Source organism: Lissotriton helveticus, chromosome 7 (assembly GCF_964261635.1).
Source record: "Lissotriton helveticus chromosome 7, aLisHel1.1, whole genome shotgun sequence".
In the NCBI taxonomy this organism is placed as follows: domain Eukaryota; kingdom Metazoa; phylum Chordata; class Amphibia; order Caudata; family Salamandridae; genus Lissotriton; species Lissotriton helveticus.
In genome coordinates this window covers 911969855-911988280 of record NC_136068.1, presented here as the reverse complement: position 1 = coordinate 911988280, position 18426 = coordinate 911969855, and the positions used below count along the sequence as shown (strand labels likewise).

The 18426-nt window shown below is 44.2% G+C and overlaps 1 protein-coding gene across 1 annotated transcript in view; it reads left to right on the top strand.

Moving 5' to 3' along the window:
• The window catches only part of LOC144767121 (gamma-aminobutyric acid receptor subunit alpha-6-like), a 317200-nt gene that overhangs the window by 126850 nt on the left and 171924 nt on the right, over positions 1 to 18426 (top strand). The window contains exon 7 of the mRNA XM_078650720.1: positions 1167 to 1319. Coding sequence (XP_078506846.1) covers positions 1167 to 1319 — 153 coding nt within the window. The remainder of the gene's footprint in view (positions 1 to 1166; positions 1320 to 18426) is intronic.

Sequence of the window (18426 nt, the reverse complement as noted above, 5' to 3'; positions counted from 1 at the left end):
TACCAAATTGTATGCCAAATTGCATAACGTCAAAATATGCTTCCTTTCAAGCAACTTTCTTTATAGCATATTAACGAGAGCTAAAAAATAAAAATAAAATACTAGCCAAACCTCTTAGGCATTTAACTTAATTTGATTTCTCTGTGATGTATCAGATACTTCTTTGATACCTTTTCCATTCTACTTGTTACTTACAAAGTAATAGCACCTCTGGTTCACCGGCAGGTTATTCATGTGTATTGATTTAAACTTGCAGAACTCCCTTATGTTCGCTGTGTTTGTGATGCACTTTTCTACACCAGCACTGTTATTTTGAGGCTGCAGTCTAATCACATTTGCTTTCACTCTTTTCCTGTAAAAGAAGGTGAGGGCACGGGGAGATTGGACCTTGAAAGTATATGCATTAATGATAATGTAAAACTTACCTTTTATGACATTTTACTAGCTCGTAGAGAGATATGTAAATTATGGGTCTCACCACTTAGCCCTAATTTAATGGACTGGATATTAGCTATGAGATATACGGCTAAGCTTGACACTTCAGATCACACCAAGAGAAAGCACAGATTTTGGGTACCCTTTCTTTCATGTTTTGGTTAAATATCATTTGATTTGATATGATTTTCGATGATTAAGCCCCCGCCTATCTCGCTGGTTTTCAATATGGGATTTCAGGTCGGTAAATAGAGTGTGAGGTGGACACACCTGGTGAGTTAACCGATTGATTGGATGACTCAAAATAGGTGGAGTTTATGCCTCGCTACTCTAACCAGCTTATGAGATAAAAAGCCCAGTGGTGCGCCAAGTTAGAAGAAATGGGTGGCGAGACGGCGAATGAGGAAAAAAAAAAAGTGAGGGGTAAGGGACTTTGCACTTGATTTACAGTTCCACTGTGATTGTGTTCTCTTTTGTCCTACATTTTGCCATTATATTTTGTGTTGTTTGCCATTCATTTGATCACTTTGTTTCTCTACGGATAGCTATATAAAATGTACAGATTATTTCCACTTTCTAAGGAAAATGGTCTCCTGGAATTATTCCTTCTGTTCTCCTTGATAGGGGCTCAAATAAAAGTTGATTAATCTGTCACTGCCAGGGTAAATATTTGCTAATTCATTTTGCTCATGCCTCATTACATTACTTATCACATATCATTTGTGTTACAGGCAATTATTCACAACAAGTGGTTCTCTTCTATCTGCAAAGAAAGATAGGCTACTACCTCATTCAAATTTACATTCCCTGCATCATGACTGTTGTTCTGTCTCAGATTGTCTTCTGGATCAACAAAGAGTCAATTCCAGCAAGAACTGTGGCAGGTAGGTACCTTTCAATACTAGCATTTTTCTGTAATAGTGAATCTGGCGAAATAGTCAAGACAAATGTAGCTGAAAGGAGTTTACAGATAGTTACGTTTCTGGTGTTGTTAATATAATCAATGAATGTCAATACAAAGATATTTCTTAAGAATACTACTACATTGAATATCAAACAACAAGGCCAAATAAAGGGAAAACCTCATTCTCTGTGCATAATTAGGGACATGTATACTATATTTCAAAATGTCAATGATTTTCAATAAGGGGTACACAAAGATCACTGATTACGTTTAGAACCTCTTTACGAAGTAAGAGTCATCAGGAAAGCTTTCAAATAAATGATTCCTTCAGTCTAATCTATCTATCTATCTATCTATCTATCTATCTATCTATCTATCTATCTATCTATCTATCTATCTATCTATCTATCTATCTATCTATCTATCTATCTATCTATCTATCTATCTATCTATCTATCTATCTATCCATCCATCCATCCATCCATCCATCCATCCATCCATCCATCCATCCATCCATCCATCCATCCATCCATCCATCCATCCATCCATCCATCCATCCATCCATCCATCCATCTATCTATCTATCTATCTATCTATCTATCTATCTATCTATCTATCTATCTATCTATCTATCTATCTATCTATCTATCTATCTACCCACCCATGAACGCATCCTGGCGCCGAGCAAGTGTGTGATTAACCCTGCCTAGGATAGGTTGGTCAATTGAAAACACAACAACAAACTTTAGCGTGGGCTTGGCCATAATATTACCAGAACCTTTGACTGATTTTGTTTCCAACGTTATCCTGCCAGTTTCTTTGCAGCCAACCGAATGCTCTGGTCTTTTAATAGAGGGGTTTGTGGCCACACATCATTGAGTCGCATTGGGTTGCTTTGGGATTATTTTCTATGCTGCTTATGTTTGTTCCTTGAATCGAGCTCGCCACTAATCATGGGATGGAGAATGTGGAGTCTGCTAGTATGTTATGGTGGGATGTCAGAGTAGTAAGTAAGCCTTTAGATCCGGATAACTACCATATGTTTCTATGCAAGCAGGACACAACTTTTTCAATTCTAGATATTGCTTTAAAAAGTTGTTGTTTTTAGGTATTTTCAACTGAACTGCACCATGGTTACACTTTCCACACGCCACTAATTATTAAATACAATCACAGGATTGGAATGAGGTACCTTGGTAATGCAGTAGTTTGGAAAATCTAGACTGAGTGGGTGGGTCTCAGTGGCAGCTGCCTCCGAACGGGGTGGTAGGGATCGGAATAACATTTTTTAAAATAAACATACCTGCTTTGCAGCCACATCCGCTGCACACCTCTTCTCCATCTTCTTGTCTTCTTCCCGGCTGCTGCCTGCAGCCTGCATTGGAAGCATCCAGGCGTCCGATTCTGCCAGACATTGCAGGAGCAGCATCGTGATTGGTCTGTGAGGCCTTTTGGCCACCCAGGCAGTGCCTGGGGAGGAGGACATGTTCGCCCTGCGGCTGTGCAATACCGCCCAATGGAGAACATCCCAACTACGCATGACTGTTTGGCCAGCTCCAGAGGGCTGGCCAAAGCATCATACCAATGTAGGGGAGAGTGCAAACCACTCCTGCTTCCTCTGCGGCCAGCCAGACCCCCCCGGAGTCGCAAAGGAAAATAAAATTATAATAACTTCTTGTTATTATTGTTTTATTTTTATATTCAAACACTCAAGGAGCTTTGGGGGAACACTCTTCTGCCCGAGCGGAGAAGCCACCACTGGTAGGTCTGTGACACAAGACTTTTAGAGCTTTGGCATTGCTAGCTTTAGTGAAGCGCTGACCCATGTGCTAGTGGTATATACATTCTCCTTATGATACCTTCCAACTCCCCTTTCTCTTTTGTGGCTAGAGGAGGCACAGAAGCAGAGGTCACACTCCCAACCCACAGAAGATAATATTGCTTGTGGTGCTCAAAAAGGCTGAACTTGGAACGAGATAGAGGCTGCTTGTTGAAATTAGTGGGGTATACCCACTAATCCAGTGAATAGCTCACTGCACAGTTCTTTTCTGACTGAATTATTATTTTGCACCATAGTTGTTCACAGGCATCACGTCACTTTGGCTGAAACAAGCATTCCTAAAGTCTCTTGCTGATGATGTACAGCAACAGCATAAAGTTGTGCAGCATGGCCAAAAGTAAAAAACAAAAAAGTAATGCTGCTGCAGCTTTGATGACGATTGCAATTGCATCGTTATACATGTAAGCCTACTAAACGTGACTGCTGTTTCTTTCTTTTATTTACCGATCCGTGATGGATCAGAACATTTAAAAAAATGAAAAAGAAGTAGTGTAAATGCACTTTTTTAAAGGTTAGGGCACAGCAGCAATTTGCTGGTCCTCTGAAAAAAAGGGAAGTTGATGAACGTTGGGGCCAACGCAATAGGAAGTTGACAAAGGGAAACAGCATAGGAGAGAGAGTAGCATAGGGTGCTGGTGGTGGAGCACATGAAGGAGAAAGCAACACAGAGCATTGGGGAGTCAAGGAGATTTGTGGGGGAGAAGCACATGATAGAGCTTGCAAAACAGAGTGCTGAGGGGGCAGGTCTCTGGCCTGGGGGTTGAGGGGTGGAGCATGAAGTAGAGAGCTGGAAAACACATGAGATGGATCACTGATATATGATGATTGGTGTGCAGAGTTTGGGAAAAATTTGGTTCATCATTAGTCAGAGGTAAACAGCACTACCAATATTTTGATATTGGATGAAGCTAGAATATAAGGAAGAGAGGATGCCATAGTAGAAAGGAATTTAACAACAAGTTTGCCTCTGATACCATAAATCACGCACATTTTTTAAACACAGATGTCCCTTTTATTGATCCTGTGATTGAGCTTTTTACTTCTTTTACTTTGACAAAGCGTTCTGAAAACTTAGGTAACCTGGCTTCTAATACATAGTGATCCCAACAGTGTTTCATGTCACAATTATGCAAAACATATATACAAAACATAGGGGCATATTTACAATAAGTGGCGCATCCCTGCATATCAGCAGGGATGCGCCACTTATTGTGCGCCATGCTTCCGCCACCATGGATGCGCCGCATTTACAATGCGGCGCACCATGGGGCAAAAATGGCACAGATGCGTGACGCATCTGTGCCGTAAAAATGACGCATTGCTGGAGTTTCGTCGCAAGCACGACGCAGCTCCAGCAATGCTCTGGGGGGCCCTATCTTGTTAATGCTGCGTCAATCCTTACGCCTGCTTCAAGCAGGCGCAGGGTTTTGACGCAGCATGGGCCCCAAAGTGACTGAGTGAAATCTTGTAGATTTCACTCAGCCACTTTTAGAAGGCGTTCCTGCGCCGGGACGCCCCTCCCTGCGCAGGAACGCCTCCTTCTGGCGCAGGGCTTTACAACGTGATGCATCTCCCAGATGCGTCACGTTGTAAATACCCCACACTATATCGCATCATTTGCGCCGCCGCTGCGTCACAAAAGTGACGCAACGGCGGCGTAAAAGAACGCAAGGGGCTTGTAAATCTGCCCCATAAACTTTACTGGATCTGAAAAACAATTATTGACAAATTTGAACACAATCTAAATACATACGCAAAAAAACAATCAAATGATCTATAACAAAATATGTTCCTCAAGATTCTTTAGAGTGCTACTATTTTTCTGCCTGAACCGAACTGTTTCCTTTTAGGCACTTTATATCTTTGGGGTCCTATCAGGGGTCAGAAATGGTTATGGGGTTTATTATAGTGAGCCTAAATAAACTTGCACTACCCGCTGAGTCAAACAATGTCCCTTGTTTATTTTTTCAATTCTAATCCACTATAAATGATGCCAAAGCGTTTCGACCTTGTGGATTCTGGACCATCACTTTAAAAAAGGTCTTCGTCAGGGCGAGGTAGATATGAGGTAGCACAGTGTTCAATCGACTTATCTGACAGGATATTCTTGGTGGAGGTTCATTGTCGGTATAGCTCTTGGGTATCGCTATATGGCGTCTGTTTGTTTCATTTATCTTTTCCCTTTGCTGGTATATCCAGGCTTATTTAAAGTGCGTGCATCTGATTCGCATGTGCATTGTAAAAAAATTGTAAATTGATACTTGTATAGCGCACTACTCACCCGCAAGGGTCTCAAGGCGCTTGTACGAATACCGCTGTGGAACCCATCCTGGCTTTCCCTGTGAGGTGTCCACTCCTGGGCACCCCCAAGGTGGAGGCCAGGCATCCTTAGCGTTGTAGGGGCTGTTGTGGAGATTAAGCAAGCTATTGCCCAGATTTGCAGAGAGGGACTCCATGATTGGAATAGGCACCGAGGCGAGAATTATCAGGTCCGTGGAATTTTTGAGCCCAAGACCCGCCGAGGAATTGAACCCTGGTCCCGGGCTAGACCTCTGCATCAGGGTCTGCTGCTCTAATTGCATTCTATAGTCTCGAAAGAGATCTTCTTCTGAAAACGCTCCTTTCTCTCCGATTGTTTTCTTAGTAGAGAAGAAGGCTTGAGGGAAAAATTCCAAGGGAACACATGTGAGACAGAATGAATGACAGAGAGTAAATGCAATTGAAGGAGGGTGTGGGGGAGGATGTGAGGGATAAGGAGTGCATGGTAGAGGTGTAATGCTAAAAAAAAGATAAGTGAGTGACAGAGAATAAGTAAACAATGACTGAGTAATTTTGATAGAGGGGTAAATCTAATCGAGGCAATGGCTGAAAACATGAGTGAGAGGAAATGAGGCAGTGAGATGAGTGGAATGGATGAGTGTATGTGAGAGAAAATGCAAGTGAGAGAAAAAAGTGAAGGAGGGTGTGAGATAGAATGCAAGACAGACATAGTGCATGAGATTGTGAGCAATTGGGAAAGTGAGAAGGACTTATGCTCTTAAATGTATTGAAATGCACAATTCTATATATAATTGACTTAAAAGACTGGTTATTTGCCTAATTCTTGCCTTTCATATTTGTGGATGTTATAGTACCATGGTTAACGCACCTGCAGGAAAGCTTTTTTCTGCTCACAGTTTTTTAAATCACCTAATGTATGTGCGTTATGAAGGAAATGGCTTAAGCACAACTACAGGAGAAGCTTTATCTTTTGAAATGAAACCTTTGCAAAATTGATGCAACTCTTCTCTTCACCCACTAGGCAATGCATATTCAACCATTTTTCAAAGGGAAAAGTGGAAATGGCCTGATCGGCTTTATCCATAAATTGACAAATCTCATAAACATGAAACACACAAAAGGAGAAGGGAAGAAGAGAAGGGTAGAATGCTTGCAATTTGTCTAACCACTGTCAATTATTTGATGAAGCATCCCAACCCACTGTTTATTTGCTCACCATGCCACCTCAGTTTGGACCAAGATATGTGGAAATTAGTCTTTACCCTGCTTCTCGGGGAAACAGTCCAACCCGAACTGCCAAGCCAGGTCCCCACTAAACAGGCAACCTAGGATCAGTTTCGCCATAATAAGGGCATATTAGTCAAATATTGCTTAATTCCAGTGGCACAGGCAGCATGGGACCCACGTCTGGGCAGAACCTCCCCCCTTAGGGTGATACATGAAACACATAAAAGGTGATGGGAGGAATGCTTGGAATGTATCTAACCACTGGCAATCGCTTGAAGTAGCCACATCAGTTTGGTCCCATCTATATGCAAATCAGACTTGAACCGGCTCCTCACGGGAACAGTAGAGCAGAACTGCTAAGCCAGGTCCTTCCTTAACCACAATACAAGCAGCCTAGGACCAGTTTAACCCTAATATGGGGTCATCATCCAAGTATAACTTGATTCCAGTGGCACCGTGAGCACAAGACCCATGTCTGGGCAAGAATGACAATTGATCGGACTGTTTCCAGAGCAATTACCAGTGGTTAGAAAAATTGCAACCATTCCTACCATCACCTTTTGTGTGTTTTAAATCCCATTAACATGTCAGCTAAATGATTTTGCTTACCATCTGGAAAATGCCATACGATCGACCTATCACAATAATATCAGTTTTGACATGTTTGGAATCACCCAAAAAGATGAACTCAATTTCATAGCAAATATTAATATCATCTTTGTAAATAAGTAACCTCAAGGAATGTACTGTGTTTTATGTGTAAGTCATCACGGAACATACCGTAATCACCTTTTGCTTATAATTGAATTTTCTTTTGTCACTGCTTTTTATGAAGGTGCACATCCTCTGTACATCCAGGTTAAAACACAATTTTACCACCCTGTTTTAGTACCCTACTTTGACTTTTCGAGTTTCTCTGAACAAATGTAAGATCTGTAAATCTGGCAAAATGTATCTCCATGTGAATATTTAATTATATTTATGTATTTTGAAAATGGATATGAGTAAGTTACTATTCAGTACTCACAAGCCACCTCAACCAGTCAACCAAAATGTGAGGCCAAATTCTACTATGCACAGCCTGGACTGTTGGACTGTTAATTATTTATTTATTTTTTCCAGGATCTAGTATAGTATTCAAAGGTCTGTGGACTTGAGTGCTGCACTGGGAGCCATAACGCCAGTAAAAGGATCCAGAACCCTGCTACAGGATTGCATTTTTTTGTTATTTCTTAGACACGGGGACAGATTTACAAGCCCCTTGCATCATTTTTGCACCACTGTTGCGTCTCTTTTTGTGACGCAGCGGTAAAACTGTGGCCCAAATACAACGTGACACATCTAGGGAGATGTGTCACATTGTAAAGCCCTGTGTCACATTATACCTGTGTCAAGTATAATGTATGCAGGGTGGGCATTCACACGCAAAAAAAGCCTCGTAGAAGTGACGCAGTGAAAATCTACAAGATTTCACTGTGCCACTTCTAGGATGCCACTGCGTCAAAACCTTACGCTTGCTTGGAGCAGGCATGAGGAGTGACGCAGCACAATGAGGATAAGCATCCCCATGCATTGCGGGAGTCTGTCGTGCTTGTGACACGACTCCAGCAATGCGAGACTTGAGTGCCAACAGATGCGTCAGAATTTCTGCTGCATCTGTCAATCCTTACGCCACGGTGCGCTGTATTTTAAATACAGCGCATCTATGGTGGTGCAAGGGTGGAGCAGGGTGGAGCAGGGACAGTGACTCATCTCCAGGTGCATCACTTTCTTGTAAATATGCCCCAGGATACTTTCACATGGACTGGAATGTCAGGGTGTGCTCATTCTATCTCCATATGTGGCCTTTCAGAATATAGGGACTGAGTTCATGTAACACGTGCAGGTACATATTTTCAGATTTCGCAGGTTATCCAATAAAAGGACTCTGATTGCTCCTGGCCTATAATATTCCCCCCCCCACCTCCCCCCATGGTGTGTCATTATTCTTTTAAGTTTGGGAATCATAGACCTCCACAAAATCAGTTTTATAGAACTCTGTAAAATAATGGTCTAGCTATCTCTAAAATCCACCTGCTTCATACCCAACCTAAGATGTGTTTTGTACACTGATTTCTGGAAAACGTAAGATGCTTTTACACATAACTAGGCAATTGCACTTCCTTATTCAAAGATCTGTAGCCGTGCCAGATTTGATGTGATTAAATTCACCTGCTTTCTTTTGTTTCGAGGCGTAAAGAATAACTTTGGGGTTAAACTGGCAAATGTCACTTTTGAGACATGCTTTTTTGGTTTCCTGCTTGATGGATCTCCATGAAAATTTCCATGAAGAACTCAAAGTGGATGCGCATGTTTTTCTAAACGTTTTGTATTGATTCTTCAAATGCTGCCTAAGTTATTAGCAATACGAAAACTACCATTCAATAAAAAGTCTGACTTAACCACATCTACCTAGGGCTATCACATCTTGTGTAATATATGTATTCCAAATCACATTATTGGTTACGACAAGTAACAACGCTCCTTGGTTCTTACAATAATATTCTATTATTTATTTCGAGAACAAACTCTTACTTTAACTAACACAGTTCAGCCTCAACGTTTGCTCACATTAACGTCCGTTTTAAAACCTGTCATATTCCCATCAAAAACAACAGTAAAGTGAAGCTATGGTTAAAAGAATAATACAACTAACTCCTAAAATTGGCAATAAAATATTAGTTAAAAAAGCCATTCATTGCATCATAACATGAATACTGTAAATGACCCACAACATTTGAAGATACTCTGTTTATGCTACATACATAACAACAGAAAATAACAACCTATCATCATTAAATATTAACATGCGTCCTAAATTATTCTGTATTCGTAGTGATGTGATCATAATTTTACTGGAAGAGGTAATGTGATCCCATCAATGTCGGTTATGGTGTCTCCATAATTTGTGAAACAATTGGTGGGAGAATTTTGGTTTTCAAGGTTTATGTTACTTTCAATAAGTATGCAATTGCAGGGATTTTTTTTGGTTTGATTTTGCAAATTTAACTTTAGTTTAATTGTAATACTGCAGGGAATTCAAAGTGTTCAAAGTGTTAATGTGTAATGAGCAGTAGAAATAGGTAGACTGCTCTAATGAGAACACAATGTTGGCACAGTCAGTTAGACATGATAGCAAGAACAGGAGGGATACTATTTATATTTGATTATAACTATCCATAATTAATATGCTTAGTTGACCATGCCGTAAATGTGCAATTTAGGCCTCTTACTTTTATTGTGATTAAAGTTGTCATCATTGCAGATGGCCCACCAGCAGGTTCCCTTGATTATTCCTCTGCTAGCCTGTTCTGTACTCCCAGGAAGTAAACCACTGTAGTGTTCAGATTTCTGCCACTGGGGCAGCGACATGACCTTAGCCATCTGCTTCAATAGGTATCAATACTCTGCTACTTTTAAATGATGGCCTGAACGATTTTTAAATGAGATGAACAGCACTTGCATTATTGTGTTTCCTCCTAAGTCAACTGTGAGAAGAACGAAGCTGTTTCTCAATAAAATCCATGTTTTTTATTTACAAGCCCCTTGCTTTGCTGGTGCATCACTTGTTTTGACGTACCGGCAGCACAGTGTGCTAGCCCATATTTACAAGGCCACACACATCCAATCTGCGTGGCTTTTCATGCCTGATAACTATGACCCCTTTTTACTCATTACTATGCATGAACGGGGCATGCCATGAGAGTTGCTGTGAGTGTTCCCATGCAACATCCATGGATTCTGCTGCATTCCCAGATTTACAACGTTTCGTGTCCATATTAATTTACATACTGTACGTTAAAAAAGAGAAAGTATATGAAATATGTATTAAATATAGGAACATTGGATTACTCACTTGCAAAACTAGCGAGATCATTTTCCTGTACCACACTGCCAGGATTTCAGTTTGCAACGGCAATACCCCCCTCTCTTACCCTTTCATACTTACAGCATTGAGGAAACCAAGGTGCATATTTACAAGGGGATTGTGCCACCGGACCATCACCTTATTTGATGTTCATGTGGTGCAATGCCCAGCACCATATTTCCAAAGTGGTGTTCAGCCACTTTTTGTGGCCTAATTCTGCATTGTAAATATGGTCCCCTTTCACCCAGGTATCTGTGTGAAAGAGGCATTTAATGGGTGTTGCTCTGGGCGTTCCACCATTGCTTTTTGACACTGCCCCAGATTTACAAGCAGGTGTAAATCTGAAGCAGTGGTAAACACGAAAGCCATGCAAGAGCAGGTGTTTAAATGGCGCAACTAGGGACAAATACTTTTATTTCTTCTTGTTTTTGCTTTTTCTGCAGCACACATAGAAAGAGCAAAATGCCATTAATGATTGTTTTTTTTAGAAGGAAGGTGTTCCTTCCTCCACTTAAACAATCATTAAATAATGGCGATTTGCTACTTCTATGTATGTTGCCTAGTAGTAAATCGCCATTTTAATTGTTTATGTGCAGGGAGGGAAGGCATGGAGTTTTTCACCGGGTAGAATTCCAAGGGCCCAGGATCTCTCAGCAGAGGAGCCCAGGCCCTGGCAGGTGAAGTCTTTGATGGCCCTGAGACTTATTAACAGGAGGCAAGCATGCACGTTCCCTTGGAGAACCTTGGAAGCAGGTAGGAGAAAAAAACATAGTCCTGTCTTCACTCCCAGGACAGAAGCAGCAAGCAGCAGGCATACACAACAAAACAACATGCAGAGTTGCAGTTCCTGCTATAGCATCTAGTTCTTCTTCCTGACTGAATGTCCTCAGTCCAGTGCTGTTCTGATTTTAGGGTGTCAGAGATCCAGTACTTATGCTCCTTCCTGCTTTTGAAGTAGGCAAACTTCAAAGGGAAGACTTTGTAGTGCACAAGACCCTGCCTTTGCCTGACCTGGCTCCAGACACAGGGAGTGGAGAGAGCTTTGTCTGATAACAATCACAGCTCTATTCAGGTGTCAGTGACAACTCCTGCCACCATTCTAGCTCAAAAAGGCCCATCAGCCTGGTGAGAGGCCATGAAGATATATGCAAGGCCCACCGCAGCTCCCTTTGTGTAACTGTCTAAAGTGAATGCACAACACTTAAACTGTCAGCCAACCCAGACATGTATTCTACAGACAGGCAGAGGCACAGAATGGTTAAACGAGAAATTGGCCACTTTCTAAAAGTGAAATTTGGAAACACGCAATTTAAAAACTAACTACACCAAAGATGTGTTTTAATTTGTGAGTTCAGAGATTCGAAACTCCAAATTGCTATCTGCTCCCAATGTGAATTTATACTTAAAATAGATTTCAAGGCAATCCCTATCTTACCCTTTAGGAGATATAGTCCTTGCAATAGTAAAAAATTCAATTAGCAATATTTTACTATTAGGACATATAAAACACAACAGTACACGTCTTACCTTTTAGATAGACCGCACCATGCCCATTGGATGGCCTTGGGCCAACCCATGGGTGATCTACATCTAGTAAAAGGAAGGTTTGTGTTTGCAAAGTAGGTGCACTTGCCAGGTTGAAATGGCAGTTTAAAACTGCTCTCACAGACACTGCAGTGTCAGTCATGAGACATGTTTGTAGGGCTACTCAAGTGGGTGCCACAATCAGTGCTGCAGGCCCACTAGGAGCATTTGAATTACAGACCCTAGACACACATGGTGCATTGTACTTGGAACTTACTAGTAAAACAACTGAATGCCAATCATGGATAAACCAATCACCAATACAATTTAGACAGAAAGCATATGCACTTTAGCACTGATTAGCAGTGGTAAAGTGCCCAGAGTCCTGAAGCTAACACAATCAGCTCAGAAAAATAGGAGGTAAAAGACAAACGATTTGCTGATAACCTTGCAAAAAAAGCCAGGTCCAACACATGGGATTTTAGTAAATCTATATCTTCAGAACATGGCCCTGGTGGTTAGTATGGAGTCTCTTTTAGATGAGGCAGAATGACACTGTATGGATCCAATTTGGGGTGGCAAGATGCAGTCTAAAATGAAGGCTATTGCAGATAGATACTGTGAACAGACACTGAACCACTATTAAACACTGGCTAAGTCTCATGTCAGTGCATTTGTAGGACTTGGCCGTTTCTGCAGGGTCATCCCCAGACTTTTTGCCTTTAACCTCGTGTTTTCTGAACCTGCTTTTGTTTGCTTTTAGGCCTTTGCACACTTTACTACTGCTAACCAATGCTAAATTGCTTGGGCTCTCTCCTTTAAACATAGTGAATTCACCTTTCACCCAAATTGGCACATTTAATCTATTTGTACGGCCCAAGTGAAGTGATACTGCATATGCTCAGAGCCTGTAAATTAAATGCTACAAGTGGGCGACCAGCACTGAGTGTATCAGCCACTCAAGTAGCACTCAGGGCTACCTTTTCAGCCTATGTATGCAGTTTTAAACTGCCACTTTAACCTGGCAAAATAAATCTTTTACAAGGCCTAAAGCTTCCTTTTCAATACATGTCGACACCCCTAAACATCCCATAGGGCAGAGTGATGTGTATTTAAAAAGTTGGACATATACTTTTAACGTGACCTGGTAGTGAAAAACTCTTAAATGCATTTTTCAAGACTGCAAGGCCTAGATCTCCCTAAGTTTGAGAAATTGAGTTGTTGGTTTAAGGAGGGAAGAGGGGGTGACCTGTGTTCAAATAACAGCCATTAGTACTTTCAGAGTGAACCACAAAATTCACTAAATGATCCTGTGGCTAACCGTGGGTAAAAAAAGGCAGCCAGGCTTAACCTAGAGGTAATGTGTAAATTATTTATGCAGCATACAAACAGTAATAAAAGGGACAACAGCTCACATTAAAAATACAACACCAATTTAGAGAAATAGGGTGAAATTTAATAGCTTATTTGACACCAAAATGATAAAAATCCAAACAGTAGAACAGGAGTAATCAATGTTTCAAGTTTTTTGTGAGAACTAGCAACTAAACGATCAAAGCGCTGACCATGGACATCTAGTTGCACAATACCTGATCATGTTATGTTTTGTTATGTTATGTTATTTTGTCTTTTGTATAGCGCAACGGCTACTCACAAAGAGTGTCCCGGCGCTTTAGGTAAGGAAAGCTGCTTCACCATAACACAACACAATTAAAATGAGAAAGCAAGCCAAATACGGTAAGAAGGGCTACTGAGAGGCCTACTGCATAAACAGCCAAGTTTTAAGACCTCTCCTAAAGGCAAGAAGACTGGTGGCCCCCCGGAGTGAGAGCGGAAGCGAATTCCACATCTGTGGAGCCAGCAAACCGAAGGAGCGGCCGCCCAGGCGCGCTCTCTTCACTCGCGGGACAGCCGCCAGGAATAAAGATTCTGACCTCAATGAGCGAGCCGGCTGGTAGAAGGTCAGTCTGTTTTGGAGGTATTTTGCTCCCACCGCATGGAGAGCCTTATAGGCCAAAGTCATTGCCTTAAAGGCGATCCGTTTGCGGATGGGTAGCCAATGCAGCGTCAGCAATAGACCAGAGGCGCTGGCACGTCTATTTAGACCGAAGATGGCCCGGGCCGCCGCGTTCTGCGCGACTTGAAGCCGCTGCAGCAGGTACTCTGGTAGGCCGAGGTAAAGAACGTTAGCGTAATCCAACCTGGACCCGACCAGAGCCTGCACGGTCAGCTTCCTGTGTTCCTCAGACAGCAGAGGTAGAAACCTCCGCAGCATCTTTAGCAGGCCGAAGCAGGTGCCAGTCACCCCCAGGATCTGGGCTTTCATCGTTAGCCCCTTGTCCATCTTGACCCCCAAGTTCTTAGCCATTGGGGAAGAACAAGACGGGGGGAACATATCGATGGGCCACCAGGCCTGCCAGATTGGCTCCGTGTCGCACCCAAAGAAGAGTACCTCGGACTTATCGGAATTGCACTTGAGGCTGTTCAGTTGGAACCATTTAAAAACAGCCCCAAGGCAATTCCGGATACTCTCCCCATCAAAGTCTCCACCTCTCTCGCAGGAGAAGAGGAGCTGGGTGTCATCGGCATAGGATACGATCCGGGCACCGAACGACTCCGCCAACGCCGCCAGAGGGGTCATGAAGATGTTAAAGAGGGTCGGGCTCAATATAGAGCCCTGCGGGACCCCAACTCCCAGAGGCGGCATCACGGCGGTGTCTGAAGATGCCCAGACCGTTTGCCGGCGGCCAGCTAGAAAGGAGGAAAACCAGCTGAGCACCGTCCCCCGAAGGCCGATCTCATAGAGTCTTGCGAGAAGGCCATCATGGGGGACGGTGTCAAAGGCCGCCGACAGATCCAACAACACCAGCATGACTCTGCCCCCGGTATCCAACACCCCTTTGATGGTTTCCGAAACCTCGAGGAGCGCGGTCTCGGTGCTAAGGTTTGAGCGGAAGACGGACTGGGTGGCATGCAGGATCTCGTGAGTCTCCAAGAAATTGGAGAGCACCGTCTGGACGTGCTTCTCCAAAAATTTTGCCAGAGCCGGCAGCAGAGAGATGGGCCTGTAGTTGACTGGGGCCTTCGGATCGAGACCCGGCTTTTTAAGCAGCGGGATAACCATTGCCTGCTTCCAGGCCGACGGGACCACTCCCTGGCTCAATGAGCGATTCAGAAGAGGGTTCGCCAATGGATTGATCACTTCCGCGAACTTACCCAGAAATTTAGCTGGGCAAGGGTCCAATGGCGAGCCCGATTTCAGATTGCCCACAAGCACTAAGGAGGCAGAGGCTGCCAAAGATGGAAACACAGCCAACGTAGCGCCTTGCGAGGCCGGAGGGAACATATCAACCTCAGGTTTAAACGGCCCTGCAGGTGCTCCAGGTGGAAAAGAGTCCTGTATGAGTTTAATCTTGCTTGTAAAAAAACAAGCAAGATCCGCCGCCCAGGAATCTGAGGGCACCGCTTCGGATGTGATGGACCGAGGGGAGATGAACTCTCTCACTATAGTAAAAATCTCCCTGCAGGAGTTGGAGGCCGCTTCTATCCTCCCTGCCAGGTAAGCTTTTTTCCCAAGGCGAATGTCCCGGTGATAGGCCTTAACCTCCGCCTTGTAGGTCAGCCTGTCCACATTCTCATAGTGTGCCCGCCAGGCCCTTTCGGCTACCTTGCACTGCTGTCGCATAGCCCACAGTGCAGTGGTAAACCAGGGGGCCGATACCCGTTTCGATGTCAAGCGGGGGGGCAGCACCGGGGCTAGATCGTTAAGCCTATCGGAGAGCCAAGCTTGCAGGGACTCCAGATCTTTCTCCAGATCGCCTGAGAGAAGACAGGGATGATCAAGAGCGGCCTGAGCCAACAACTCAGGAGTCACTCTATTAAATGCTCTAAACACTCGACCCCGCTGCTGTGGGACAGAGATGGACAGCCCGGCCTTGCCTCTGATCACAAATTTGGCAAGCCAATGATCAGACCACAGCACCGGGAGAATCTCTTTCACCACAAGAGCGGATGTAGAGAAAACCTGGTCGAGAGTGTGCCCCTTAACATGCGTAGGCCCCTGCAGATAAGGGATAAGGCCCAGCGGGGTCATAGCCTCAGCTAGCTTAATAGCGGCCGGGTCGGACGGATCATCCATCCGAAAGTTGAAATCCCCAGCTACTATGCAATGTTCTGCTTTCAGGGCCAGTCCCAGCAAAACCGAGTCGAGGTCTTCAAAAAACAAACCAGGCGGGCCAGGGGGACGATATACTAGTAATCCCTTTACTGATTGGTGCGGAGCGAGAGAGATCGAAAAAGCGAGAGACTCGGAGCCGCGGATGTCCTCCGCAGGCAAGATGGTACATGCCGTGCCCTTCTTCACCATCAGTGCCACCCCTCCGCCCCTTCCCTTAGCTCTGTCCTTCCTGAAGATGTTATAATCCGGCGGAATTGCCATAGCAATGTCCGGATTAGAGGAATCTCCCCACCAGGTCTCAGTCAACATAAGACAAAGTGGCTTCTCTGTATCGAGAAGCTCAAAGATGTCTTGCGCATGCCTGCACGCAGATCTAGTGTTTAACAGCATGCAGGAATACTCAGCGCCAACGATGTTACTATTGGGGGAAGATGAAAGAGCACGATTGGGGCGCCAGCCACAGCAAGGGCAGCGAGACTTACCTTTGTGGCGGCCAGGGAAGACCGGGCAACAGCGGCTCTCACAATGATTGAGAGAGCCCAGCTCCTCAGACGTGTAGCGCAACATAGATTCACCAGATGTGCACATGCCGAATAACCGAGCCCCACCTGCCGACCCGACCACCTCCGGGACGCTGATGGGCGCAGACGGGCAGGACTCTGGCTTGACTCCGGCGCGAGTCCGGCGCTACCGCTGCGCGTCACCGCTGCGCGAGTAGAGCGAGCATTAATTAGGGCTCACCTGTGGTCCTAATCAGCGCTAGAGCGCTCCAACAAGTGGCACACTCGCCAGTAGCCACCCCCAAGATGGCGACCAGGCGCCAAACACGAAGATGGGAAGAATCCGCTCAAAACGCGGTGGGGGGCCCAATTTAAATGCAAGTGTGTGGGCACAGCAAGATGCAATTAAAAACAGGGGAAAATGCAATTTAGAAAAACGAAAATCCAAAAGCGGTATTTTAAAACTAAGCAGCACTGTAGATTACAATTCCAGCAGCATAGCGCGCGTGCGTGCTATTACCTTTACCAAGGTCTAGCTGAGGGAATGCTCACCTTAAGTAGGGCTCACCTGTGGTCCTAATCAGCGCTAGAGCGCTCCAACAAGTGGCACACTCGCCAGTAGCCACCCCCAAGCTGGCGACCAGGCGCCAAACACGAAGATGGGAAGAATCCGCTCAAAACGCGGTGGGGGGCCCAATTTAAATGCAAGTGTGTGGGCACAGCAAGATGCAATTAAAAACAGGGGAAAATGCAATTCAGAAAAACGAAAATCCAAAAGCGGTATTTTAAAACTAAGCAGCGCTGTAGATTACAATTCCAGCAGCATAGCGCGCGTGCGTGCTATTACCTTTACCAAGGTCGATCATTCAGGTGTCAGTGACAACTCTCCCACATTCTAGCTCAGGAAGGCCCATCAGCCTGGTGATGTGCAATCAGGATAGGCAAGGCAATCCTTAGCTTACCTTCAGATTTAGAAGCATATTAAAGAATATTTTCTGAAAAAGTAAAGTTCAGCCGGGAAAGACTGCAGGCTGTGTCTGAGGAAGGAGTGTCATAGTTGGAGAGCAACTGTATGAAGTTGTGGTGAATATTGATATGTCCGGACTTAGTCACTTTGATAGAAGCCAAATATCTCCAGCAAGACAAGGCAGGAGGCTGTATCCAGCAAGAGTTCCAGGCAGCCGGATACCTCTCTGGCAAAGAACCGCTGAAGCGGATTTGCTTCTATGGAGAAGAACGCAGCAAGGGCAGCCGCAAAACCAAGCCAACTGGCAATGCACCTTGGTATCGGTCTTCTCATAATTCTCAGAGCAATTTTCAGCCAAATATTTTCTGAGCCTCATGTTTTGGATTTTGGCTATCTGGGCACCTTTAGCACCACCACCAACGTCCAGGATTAGAGGGGCACCACTTTGGGAGTTAGGACCAGTGGCGGCTTGCAGAGGGAGTGCTGCAGGTTGGTGAGACGGGGAGGAGCAAGGTGGGGGGGCAGTGGAGGCAGACATACGACATTCACGAGTAGAGTAAGTAAATAAATAAATAAATAAAACAATTTACCTTGCTCTCGCTGCATCGCCAACTCGGCGATTCAGCGAGGGCAAGGTGAACAGTTTTATTTATTTATGTACTTGC